Genomic DNA, 12076 nt, shown 5'->3' on the forward strand with positions numbered 1-12076 from the left:
AGTATTATTTGGTGTTGCCACACCAGCCGCATACGGTCACACTGAAGATGCAATAATAAATCCACGAGACAAATTTGTTAACAAATTATAGTAAATATCGGCAGTTATTTACGATTAGAAGCCACAATGGACAGCAGCAATGACTTGTCGGACGAGCTAATACGCCGCCTCAGTGCTAACGATGCCCTGGGTAAGTGGGAAAATGCCATTTCCCAATTGGGACGCACCTGTTGTTGCACCAAAATATTAATTGTAAACAATTTGCAGAGAGAGTGATTGCCAGTGAAATGTTCGAGGATAGCATCGATGTGGAGACAGAGGCGGAGCCGGACGACATAATCATCTTACACATGGACATCCGGGAACCGCTCAGCGCGCTCAAGTGAGTCTGGCGAATATAACCCCTGTCTGCCATGCAAATAACCCTCATTTTTTACACATAGATCACTTGTTGAGCAAAAAATAGGGGTGTGCCTGAATTACTATACCTTTTGGCTGCAGGATGCACAAGAGGTGAGTCTATCTGCAGGATAATAAAGTGTTTACTTAAGCGCCCAATCTCGTGTAGCTGGAATCCCACAAGAATCTCGTGGATCAGTGCGTTAAGGGAGAAGGCCTGGTGCAGATCAACGTGCAGATACAAACTATTCGCAAACGCATCAACATCGCCGATGTCCTGAAGCCCACGGAGGCAGCTCTGGCTGCCATGGCCGAGGAGGTGGCGGGTCAGCTCTCGCCCCCGGAAACGGCCAGCCAGAAGAGTTCCTCCAGCGAAAGTCCCATCAAAACTCCAATCAAACGCAAGCACAAAGAAGACTCTGAAGAAGAATCCGTTGAGTCCAAGGATGTTAAGCCAGTCTTGAACTGGGTTCTGGACAGCAAGTTTAAGCGCGAACAGATACGCCTGAAGATACCCGAGGCGGCCATCGAATGGACACAGTCTCACGTGACCCACTGGCTGGAGTGGGCCGTCAAACAGTTCGAGCTAAGTGGCATCAACATGAGCGACTGGCAGATGAATGGTCAGGAACTCTGCGCAATGACGCACGAGGAGTTCAATCAAAAGTTGCCCCGTGATCCAGGCAACATCTTCTGGACCCACCTCCAGCTGCTAAAAGAGTGCAATTTCGTATCGGTGGTGCACAAACAGGCGGAGGAGCAGAGGAAGCCCAAGCAACCGAGAATCATGTCGGCAACTGCCATATCGACTACCTCAGGGGGCACCCTTTCCCTCGAACAGCGGATTATGCGCAAATCTTACCAAGCCGTCAAGAGTTCCGATTGTAAGTAGGGAAGAAAATTACACCAAAGCTTAAACTAACATTAACTAATTCGTTCACAGCCGCTGAAAATACTCCGACATCTATGAGTCCCACAAATTACACTACCATCGGTTCCGGCAATAATGGACAAGTGCAACTGTGGCAGTTCCTACTGGAAATACTCACCGACTGCGAGCACACGAACATCATTGAATGGGTGGGCACCGAGGGAGAGTTCAAGCTTACTGATCCGGATCGGGTGGCACGCCTTTGGGGCGAGAAGAAAAACAAACCCGCCATGAACTATGAAAAGCTGTCAAGGGCTCTCCGCTACTATTACGATGGGGATATGATCTCCAAGGTGTCCGGCAAACGATTCGCATACAAATTTGACTGCGATTTGAAGTTATTGATCGGCTACGATGCAAAAGAGCTGTCCCGGCTGGTCAACGAGCGCAAGGTAGTGCCCGAGCGCGTAGTCCCAACGGAAACCATGAAAGAAGACACGTGACATGGCGAGCTCAAGCTCAAGGAAGAACCCGACATACTCTGGAAGTACGAGGAGCCTTAGCGTTGGCTGACTTGGTCGGATGACGGCGCCTGGTTAATATTACAAATTGTTACATATTTTACAATCTTAAGGCACACGATTTTATTATCCATTTCGTATTCGCTAGGGTTTATAATCTCTGTCTACATAAGGTATAGCTATAAGAATCGCTTTTATACTCTTTATCATCTTAGTTATTATTTGAATAGTATTTCTATAGTGTGTATATTGAATATTGTTCGTTACATGATTGTTGCGATTTTTGTAAAATCCATAAAACTAAATTCATTTCCACGCGATTTCCATTTGCATTTGCTCCGTCTCCTCGGCATCGTTGTGTGTTGATGGTTTTGTTTGTGATTTTACGTGACTAGTTTGCTTGCTTAACTGATCTAACTAAGCTCTAAGCATGGGCATTTAGCGCCTCCGGCTAAATGGGCTCCCAGTTAGCTTGTCGATGGAGTTGAATGATGATGATGGCCTGGCGGAATGTGCACGCAAATGCCTCTTTTCCCCAGCTGAACTGGCACTAGACTCGAACGGCTAGCGCCGCCAGCCGGGGTAATACTTATTTTTGATTAAGTTTTGAGTATGAGTTTTGTGATGCAGTTACAGCTCCGTGGTGATCTCGTCCTGCGGTCGAAAGCCCAGCTTGTAGAACTCGTCCTCCAGCCACAGCGAGCTGGCATTGAGATCAGAGATGAGATTGCCGCTCTTCAGCGTGTTGAAACTGCTGCCGAAAGGATCCGAAGCCCGTGGCTCCTCGAACTCGTGCAGGCTGATCAGCGAGCCAAACAGGTGCAGCTTCTGCTGCGCCGAGGCACTGCTGCTCCGATCGCCGGCCATCAGTTCGCCCACTCCCTGCGGCGTCGCCGTGGGCGTCACCTGTTGCCGGAAGATGCTGGGCTGCTGCAGTTGCTTCTTCTTGTTTGGCGCAGCGTAGAGCACCTCGTGGTGACCACCACTGTGACCGTGTGAGGCCTGAAAGAAGTCGATGAGCTGGCCCACCTGAGGCTTGTAGCGCTCCAGGGCCTGCTCCGACCAGGCATACAGCCTGGACCAATCTGGCGGCGGGGCGGGAATCAGTTCAATGGGTCTGTTCAGCAGAATGAGCAGCTTGGCCAGATCCCGGACTATGGGCCTGTACGAGTTGGCAGCCGCCACTTCACCGGACAAATAGAGCTTCCTGATCTGCCGTCGGGTATCGTTCAGCATGGCCAGAAAGTACTCCGCGTTCGGACGCATCTCGTTTAGCTGCCTCATAAAGTCCGCCCGATCCATGGTATTCTCGTTGATCAGCTTCTGTTTGATGGACTTTCGCCGCCTTTTCCTTCTGACCAACATCACCGCGACGGCCAGAAGGGACAGACAAACGAGGAAGCCACCGAGAAGTCCGGCCAGTGCGGCCATCAGTGGTCCAGAATAGCCGGTGGGCACACACACCCGACCCATGAACTCCGTGTGGGCGGACCACTGGTCCAAGTAGCCGGCGGGGCACTGATCCACGCACTGCCTCGTGTCCGTCACCAGGTACATCGGACATTTGATGCAGCCCGCCTTGTTGCAGCGCAGGCAGTGGGAACTCGTAGTCAGCGGGCAGCCTGGGGAGGAGAAAGATGCAAACGGAACTGGGTTAGTCACTCTGTGGGTCATTATGGCTCCCTCAATTAGCGCTGATCAGCATAATTGTCCCCTCATTTGCATAGGAGCACACAAGTCACAGCACTCCCACAGACAATTGTCCACGTTAATGCCGACGAATTAAATCATTCCCAGACTTTTCGGGAAATACACTAAAAATACACTAAACAAACACTTCTAGGATTTAAGTATAAGTCTATTCCCTGAATTCACATAATAAGTTGGTATATAAAAAACCGAGGCGTGCTTATTCTATTTATTTATTCATATATTTTGAACCACGAACAAAATATCTCAAAATTATTTCAGTGCAGTAACTATAGTAGCTATAAATCAAATATGTACATCTAATTGAATGTGAAACTAGGTACTATTTCAGGGTAATATTCCAACACTCCCCACAGCATTCACATGGACTGCAAATAAGACGACGATCCCTAGCGAAGCCAGAGCAATTGAACCCTAACTATGATGTCAAGATCTGTCCGCCCTGAACACATGACATATCTCAAACATCTTTGTTTGCCATAGATCTTGGCATGGCTCTGGGGCTTTTGTGTCGTCGCTTGTTTCTCTACGAATTCAAGGTAACGTCAACAAACAGTGTTTGACTTTTGGCTGCCCAAACCCAAACAACATTAGCATATCGCCACCCCCTGTCCGCCCTAAAAAGTGTTGGGCAAACAGAGGAGGAGATACATATACATATTCTAGGAAGACGACGAAAACTGGGAAAGTTCAACATGGTACAGGCTCTTGCCAGCGGCTTCGGCGGCTAAAACTTCGTCAAGATCAAAAGCTTGCCAAGCCGCCGCCAGTTTCTGTTGTCAACCGACCACGACGAGAACGACAGCGACGACGAAGTCGAAGACGCACCGAGACTCCCAAACAGGCCAGAAGTTGGGCCTTATCTGAAGGAGCCCCTGCCCAATATATCTTGATACTGGATACCCAATGAAAACAATAACATCGCACCACGTACGCATCCAGATCCAGATCGAGGCGGTCGGCCCCCATTGCAATGCACTTGGCGTCTGTTCAGGTGGCTCAGCATCGTCATCATCAATGGCATTAACTTGTTTATGCGCTAATCAGACACACACATCCCCCAGGCGGGAGTTGGATCTGGAGTCCCATACCCCAGATCTGGGATGGATCTTGAATCTTGAATCTGGAATCTGGAATCCTAAGAGCTGTGGCCATGATCGCGACCATGGCATTGCCCATGGCAATGGAAATGGCCAATTCCCAGGCAGAGGCGGATAATCAGATGTAATTCGTAATTGATATTGCTCAGTGGTCAGTGGTCAGTTGGCCAGTGTTTTGTCTTTCGGTCGTTCTTTTGGTATTCCAGCTCGATCCGAGCTCTGGGGACTGGGCGTGCAGTTGATCAATGATAATTGGTTATTAAATGGATGATTGCCTTTAGTCCGCCTGTCAATGCCGACTTACAATTCCAATTCAATGCATTCAATGTGTGCACCTTCCGCAGGTGATCATGTAAATGTTCTGCAATTGCAGACTGCCGTGATCTTGAAGCGATATAAATAATGATATCGATTGGTCGGTTCCGTGGATAGCGCTCAATGCTACAGACTATATATGGCAAATCAATTTGTCCATTGCTATGAACTCAAGCGCAATCCTCGAGGAGATCAGATCAAAGATAGAGAGGCAGATGGGCCAATTTGCCGCATAACGATGGAAAAACTCAATACAATCGATTTTTATTCCCCCATTCAAACTTCGGTACTAAATTATGCCATGATTAAACAATCTCATCAAATTCAACTTTTATAATTCAGGACCAGCCCATCTTCAGCCACGCCCAAGACTTAAATTTCTCCTCACCTGCTGCAAAATGATTGACTAAATAAGCGGCTGTAGGCATACAGCAACCATAAAACCCTGATGACTACAACTATATTTACGTTCATCACCATCATGATCATCAGTTTTTGGTGTTTGGGAAAGGCAAAGAATTAACAGCCCGAAAGGCATTGTTTAAACTTTCTTTGGATGACTCACAGAATCTGCGGACCAACTCTCGGATTTTAGCTTCTAGCACATGATGTGCCAAGTATCTAGGCGTGTCAGCAGATATAGACACAGGCACCAAACACAACACAACACAACACAAAAAACATATAATCGCCAAATTACTTTCACTCAAAACAAACAAGACAGAAGGCAGCAGCCAGCTAGGGCCATAAAAAGCGAAATAAAATGTTTATCGGACAATCACCATCAAATGAAACACGCATAAAGTAAATTCATTAGATCACTTTATAACGCGTACATCTAGATAATTGAGTACCCAGCGAGGGGAGTGGAGTGGAGTGGAGCGGAGTGGAGGGTGGTTCTCCGGCTCTATTGGACCGCGCAAAGGCTCAAGGTCGTTCCAAATCAGAGGGTTCCGCCGACAGAATGTGGAGCTGACAAAATGTGGAGCTGTCGCACACACAGCGCAGCTCGATTCGCTGATCGTCGATCGTAAATTGTAATTTGCTGCCAGCATAGACAATGCCTGGTCACTGTCATGGATTTTATACTCGGTACTCGGGGAACTCAAGGGTATGAGCTACTTGGAGTAATCGAGATATTCGTAGACCCAAGACCTATGAAACTTTTTAGCATCTTAAAAGAGTTTATTGATGACTATCGTTTGAGTAAGAAAACCAGTTTTGAGCTCCGAATAATAACCAAAATCGTATCAATCCCAGGTATCCGATAGTCGCAACCCCCAAATACAGGCGCTCATACACTTTTTTAGGGAAAAGGCGAGGCGAGCACTTGGCTCTTGTCTGTCAATTAGGCATTTGACATTTGCATAAATGTTTATGCAAAAAGCGACAAACAGAACGCAGCAAAAATAAACAAACAATGTCTCTATGCAATGGCCAGAGTAAATAAGTATTACGAAAAACAAATGGCATACTTTATGAGCCACTTCCTTCCACCCACTCCACCTCGCACCGCACACTTCTACATCCCCGGTTTTGGCAAAGAAAATGCTTATGCAATGCGAAATTAGCTTTTTGCCATCAGCAGTAATTCAATTTCTTTTATGTGAAGAAAGTATTTTCGGCCACACAAAAAATGTAACCCAAAAAACCGAACAAAAACCGGACCAACTGAGGCTGCGCATGCGCAAATGGCGTTTATTAAAATAACGGTACTTAAGTGCGCCCTAAGCAAACTGCACTCAACTCGAGACTCCAACATGCAACTCACAAAAAATGGGGCAAGGGGCAAGCAAAAGCCGACAAAAAATAAGGCAAAATAAATTGAGAATGGGCGGACCTGGGACGATGGGCATCAGCAAACGAAATCGACAGAACAAAGACCTTTAATCAGCATTTTTGAGGGACACCACAGAAGTGGAAATAATATGAGAGCACAACTTTGGCCAAAGAAGCGTTTGTGTTATTCTATGGAAATTGGGTGTCATATAAGCAAATTTAAGAAGAGAAATGTAAACAAATTGCCAAGAATTTGTTTGAGTTCTGTGACTTTGTTTATAACAAACGCCTTTTATTTAAATCAACTCGAATATCATCGCAAAACTTTAGCCGTAGTGTTTTTGTTGACTCAACTTGCCTTTGATTTGATTTGATTTGGTTTGGTTTGGTTTGGTTTGGTTTGGGTATCATGACCAAGCTCTACACACCCAGAGTTTGGTTCATGAACTCCCAAAATTGCTACTAGTCATAAATATACGACTCAAATGCGATTCACTGCACCAAGGAGCGCCGATCTGTCCCGCCCTTTCAACTCACTCCATGCTTCAATTGCGTTTTTAATTGCCAATACATTTCAAACACGTCAAATGACAATTTATTATGAAGTATTGTTGGTTGTTTTTATTGTCATTTCGCCTGTCTCAAAATTATAGGCTTGAAATCTTTTATTTTCTGTAGATTTTGTTCGCGGTCTTGTGATAAATTGCCAGCCAAAATACCCAAAACAAAGCAAGAAGGCTTTTTGCATTTGCTGGTTTCAAACATCCGTTCGATTTTTGTCATGATTGTCACGATTTACTTGCTGAACAAAAAAGACTTCGACTGGGATTCAGTCTGATACTCAGACTCAGACTGAGTTGAAATTGGATTTTTGTTATTTCTTTAGATTGTATTTTGACTTTGGCTGTTCGACCAGTAATTAACATTCAGCTGACCAAACAGACTTTGTCCACTATTACGTGTCGAAAATGATTTATGTAATATACTCGTATAAGAATAATATTTCATTGAAATCTTATGTGTTTTTATCTGCAAAAAGTACAGATTTAAAAGGCCAACCAAACAGCTAGCAGATCCTAATTCCAAGTTCGGTATGGACAGCACATGAAAATTCTTCATCAACATCCATAGATCTAGAATCGAAAAACCAAAGCCAAAGATTTTGGGCCGGCTAATTGCACGCGACGTGAACACGACTTGAATTTATGGCCAAAGCTTTCGGCATGTGGCCAAATTAACACCTCAAAAGTCGGCAAGGTTTCCATTTCGATGACTGGTGACAGATATCGGGAAAACAGATTTTTTTCACTTATTTTTTTTTTGTTTGTCGCAATTTTCCTCGCTCTTTTTGGACTGGCCAGGCCAGTTGGCTGCCAATTGGCAACATGTTTCAAGCCATAAAAATCAAATTTACTACCGCAGCTGTCGGACTGTGGCCGTAACCATATGGAAGTGGAAGTGCTGCTTAATTTACTGCCCAGCGATCAGTGATCATGCGTTGCAGTTGCCCACTTCGAGTTGGTTTGCTCTCTAATTGCCGGCGCAGCGCGAATAACTTGACATAAATGCATGTTGAGTTTAATTGTTTCATGTAGTCGCAAGTTCCTTGGGGTAACCAGCTCAGCTCCAGGCCCACACACAGCGGAAATTCTTGAGGGGAATGGATATGGATGGAGGACAGTCACAGACAAGTAAGTTCGAAATTCTTATGGAGAAAATTGTCTAAGCAAATGTCACAAATTAAATTGGCTTGCACGTTACAAAGGCACAATCGGCCCACTGATATTTGCATAATTTACAGATACACAGACACACACCACCTGCATTTGCATAATAAAGATACAGTACCGATAGGCAGACAAGTAAATAAATAAATTAGTAAATGCAAATGGGGTAGGGGAAAAAATCTCTATAATAATAAGCGACTTGACTTTGGCATTGGACTTGATTGAGAAAACTACATCGAAATTCAATCAGCTGAAATGGGGCGGAAATGGGGCGGGATCTCAATCTAGAACAGTTACAATCTTTGTAGGAAACAGTTTGCGTAGGTAATCCTCCACTCAATCAAATCACATTACTGTTTTAAGATCAGATAGCCATACATTTTGTAGGCTGTCGCTCCACACCAAACACTCCATACAAAATTTCTTAGAAAACAAAACCTTTAGAACCAGATTGTAATTTATTCATTAATAAGCCAAGTACTTTTCAAGGGGTTTCGAAATTCTATGGATTTATGACTAACCTGAATATATTTCTATGTCGAAAGCCGCAAGAAATTCCAATCACTCTTTGATATCTTAGATATTTCTGCATCATTAGTAAAATTGGCCCTAAGCGGCCTTAATTCAATTTATAGCTTTAGCCCTGGGGTACTTTATTATAATGGGTACTTTGCTCGTTAAAGGCAATCAATAAAGCACCTTTTGAAACCATTTAGTTCCTTCATTAAATTTTGGCCGTCTTCTAAAGTGATTACGATAAACAAGAAATGGTTGAGTAACGTGCAGAAAGTACAATGATCTTCAAGGTATTTTATTCAAATGATTTCTAGAAAGTAAAACTTGCTCTGGGATAAATCAAGTTCCATTGGATAACCGCATTATTTTCTTTGTCAGCTGCAACGAGCCCGCATCACTCTAGCGTAAGTTTCCCCATTCCGCGGCCCATCTGACCATATATAAATCTAATTTTGCAATATGTCAAGTAATCTGATAGCCACGCACACTCACAAATCGTAAGCCAGATCCAAAGCAGCCAGTTAGCCCGTCTAAGCCAATTAGCCAACGAGTGACTCCATGCTGATTAGCATGACGAAATGTCGTAGCATTTGGTAAGTAGAGAAAAAAATAAATATCAAATAAAACATGCCCCATGGTGGGTGAATGGGGCAAGCAATGCCGAAACAGAAACAGAAACCGAAATCAGACAAAAGCCAAAAGTTCAAATGGTTCAAAGTGCCGGCCAGCCAGTCGGTTTACATCAAATAGAGCCATTGATGGAGCCAGGATGCCGAAAGGGGAGTTGTGAAAACAAATACCTGCCTGCACAGCGAAATGAAAAAAAATGCGACAAAATCTGCTCAAAAGTTAAACACACGCCACGCAAAACTCTGCCAACTGGTTGCAGTCACTATGCACCACTCTGCACCACTCTGCACCACTGCACCACCGAGTGGACTTGCGCAATCTGGCGACGCATGCGCAGCCACCAACTCGCTTTTTTTTGTGTCTTTTTCCAAACGGTTGCAGTTTTTGGCCTGCAAATTGGCCAGCTAAACGCTGACTGCCTCTATGGCCGATAATTTTATTTCTCTTTTTATTCCGGTTTCTCTGTGTTTATCAATTAATTTGAATTTATTCAGAGGCGTTTAATGTTTCCATGATATTTCTTGTTGCAATCAAATCTAATGAAGTTGACAGCCCGTTGGCTGCTCGGTAGCTTCTCTGTTCACAGTTTGGCGGGGAAAGTGGCCATGATAATGTCAGCGGGCCGTTCAATTAGCCAAAAAAAAAAAGAAGAAAACAATTGCAGACCGGCGAAATGAAAGCTGGCCGAAATCAAATATTAACCCTAGGGGGCTATTTACATACCTGTGTGTGAATTATAATTAGTTATTTGTATGGAAGCACTTTTTCCGCGTCCAGCTGATGATGAAGTGGTGATAAAAGGATGATTTATTCACCAGACATTTGAGCAAACAGCCAAGGTTTGCCTTTGTTTGCGCTCTAAACCTGGCTCAATCAATTATGATGGTTATCCTTTCTTTGCTGTGGCCACAGAAATTGTTTGACAAACGGTAGCCAGAGATTTTCTTTCACCAAAAAATGAGAGTAACAACTTCGACAGCGACGGCTTCCGTAAGTTTTTTTTTTCGAAAAAATGCGAAGAAAAAACCCTGGGCCAACAAGAGATCCACAAATGAGCAGAGTCATCGAACAAGGGGACTCGAGGGAGACCTCAGAAAATACAAAATACAAAACACAAAACACAAAACACAAAATACGGAATACGGAATACAATACAAACAGCAGAAACATGTTGGCACGAAGTCCAAACTTATCCAAGGTAGCCCAGACATGTCGCCTGACTTTCTTTTTAAGGTCGGTCGGTAGTGGCTCATTAAAAAATGCTTTACGTTTCTTTCTTTTCGGGACTCTGCCGACTGACTGACAGGCGAAATAATTAAATTTCTGAGCAAATGATAAGCGCTACTTTGCAGGAGAGCGTGTTTCAAAGTGTAACAAATGCGTAGAAAGCAACATTTACCACACGGTTTCCTGTGTTTTGTGAATTCCGCTCATGCATATTCATCGAAGAGGGGGCTTTTGGATTTTCACGCCCGATAAGGTGTCAATAATGCGGCAGCCGACAGCTTCCACATGTCACACAAATCAAATCGAACAAAACCAGCCAAGAGTACTTGACCGAATTCCGCACAGACAAGCCAAGACAAGAAACAAACAGACAGACAAAAAAGCCAAAGAGCCAGACAAAATAAATAAATCTGGTAAAAAACCTCCTCTATAAGAACCTGCAGCTTGCAACAGCAGCACAATTATGCCCAGTGTAGAGCCACATGAGAACTCATAGCCCCTCCTCTTCCACAAAGAACTTGGGTTAATGGCTGTGCAAAGACTGCAATTTGAAAATCAAACAAAGTCCGATTCGGACGCGATATTCAATTAAGTTTTCTGTATTTCGAATAATGCCAGAGTTTAACCGTCAATAAGTAACTAGGCAGTACTAGTGTTCAGATTGCTTTAGTTCTCATACCCCACATTTAGCTTATTCAGATCAATATGATCCGAGGATTCAAGTTACTTTACCTAATGCATAATTCATAAACAAAATGTACTGTTTTATGATTATTTATATGACAAGTTAGTTGACTCCAACTGCTTCCTACTTAAATTCCTCGAACATTCATTGATCCCAATTCCAGCTTGTAAAAAATCTAGTTCAAAGCTGCTCCATAAAGCCTCACTTCAGAAAACCCTCTTCAATTGAGTTGATGGCTTTAAAACTATAAAGGCCATTTGAGGTCTTGCCCAAATACACTCAAGAACCGAGAAAAGCCCATCCACTGAGATTTGTTTGTTCCGATTTTGGATGCATCAAGAGCTTTAGCCCTTTTCCCACCTCCCTCCACTAAATGCATTCCCATTGCAGGCCCGCATGAGCAGATGGAAAATAAATATTTTCACACATGGCAACTCGGCACCAACAGAAATATTTCGCTGTCATGGTTACAGCAAAGACACAAGACATATACTCGTATACACATATGTACATATATGTTCGTACTTACAAACAAATATATATGTTGATCATAATCTGCCAGCGAACACGACGACGTCACAATGTCGCCACCATTT

At 43.9% G+C, this 12076-nt stretch overlaps 2 protein-coding genes across 2 annotated transcripts in view; one reads left to right on the forward strand and one right to left on the reverse strand.

The window, feature by feature from the left end:
- On the forward strand, positions 1 to 2110 carry LOC6555189 (DNA-binding protein Ets97D). The gene is made up of 5 exons (XM_001981589.3): positions 1 to 190; positions 268 to 382; positions 444 to 513; positions 569 to 1283; positions 1343 to 2110. Exons 1-5 carry the CDS (start codon positions 127 to 129, stop codon positions 1771 to 1773), a joined length of 1395 nt encoding a protein of 464 aa, XP_001981625.3. The 5' UTR covers positions 1 to 126; the 3' UTR covers positions 1774 to 2110.
- The window catches only part of LOC6555190, a 30261-nt gene continuing 20082 nt past the window's right edge, over positions 1898 to 12076 (reverse strand). The window contains exon 3 of the mRNA XM_001981590.3: positions 1898 to 3413. Coding sequence (XP_001981626.1) covers positions 2422 to 3413 — 992 coding nt within the window. The 3' untranslated portion in view covers positions 1898 to 2421. The remainder of the gene's footprint in view (positions 3414 to 12076) is intronic.

The sequence above is a fragment of the Drosophila erecta genome, unplaced genomic scaffold (assembly GCF_003286155.1).
Source record: "Drosophila erecta strain 14021-0224.00,06,07 unplaced genomic scaffold, DereRS2 tig00000000-arrow-pilon, whole genome shotgun sequence".
Classification (NCBI taxonomy): Eukaryota; Metazoa; Arthropoda; class Insecta; order Diptera; family Drosophilidae; genus Drosophila; species Drosophila erecta.

Coding starts and splice junctions, on each gene's coding strand:
- LOC6555189 (XM_001981589.3), top strand. CDS start 127: ATGGACAGCAGCAATGACTTGTCGGACGAGCTAATACGCCGCCTCAGT. Junction 383..443: donor GAACCGCTCAGCGCGCTCAA/GTGAGTCTGGCG, acceptor TTTTACACATAG/ATCACTTGTTGAGCAAAAAA. Junction 1,284..1,342: donor AGCCGTCAAGAGTTCCGATT/GTAAGTAGGGAA, acceptor ATTCGTTCACAG/CCGCTGAAAATACTCCGACA.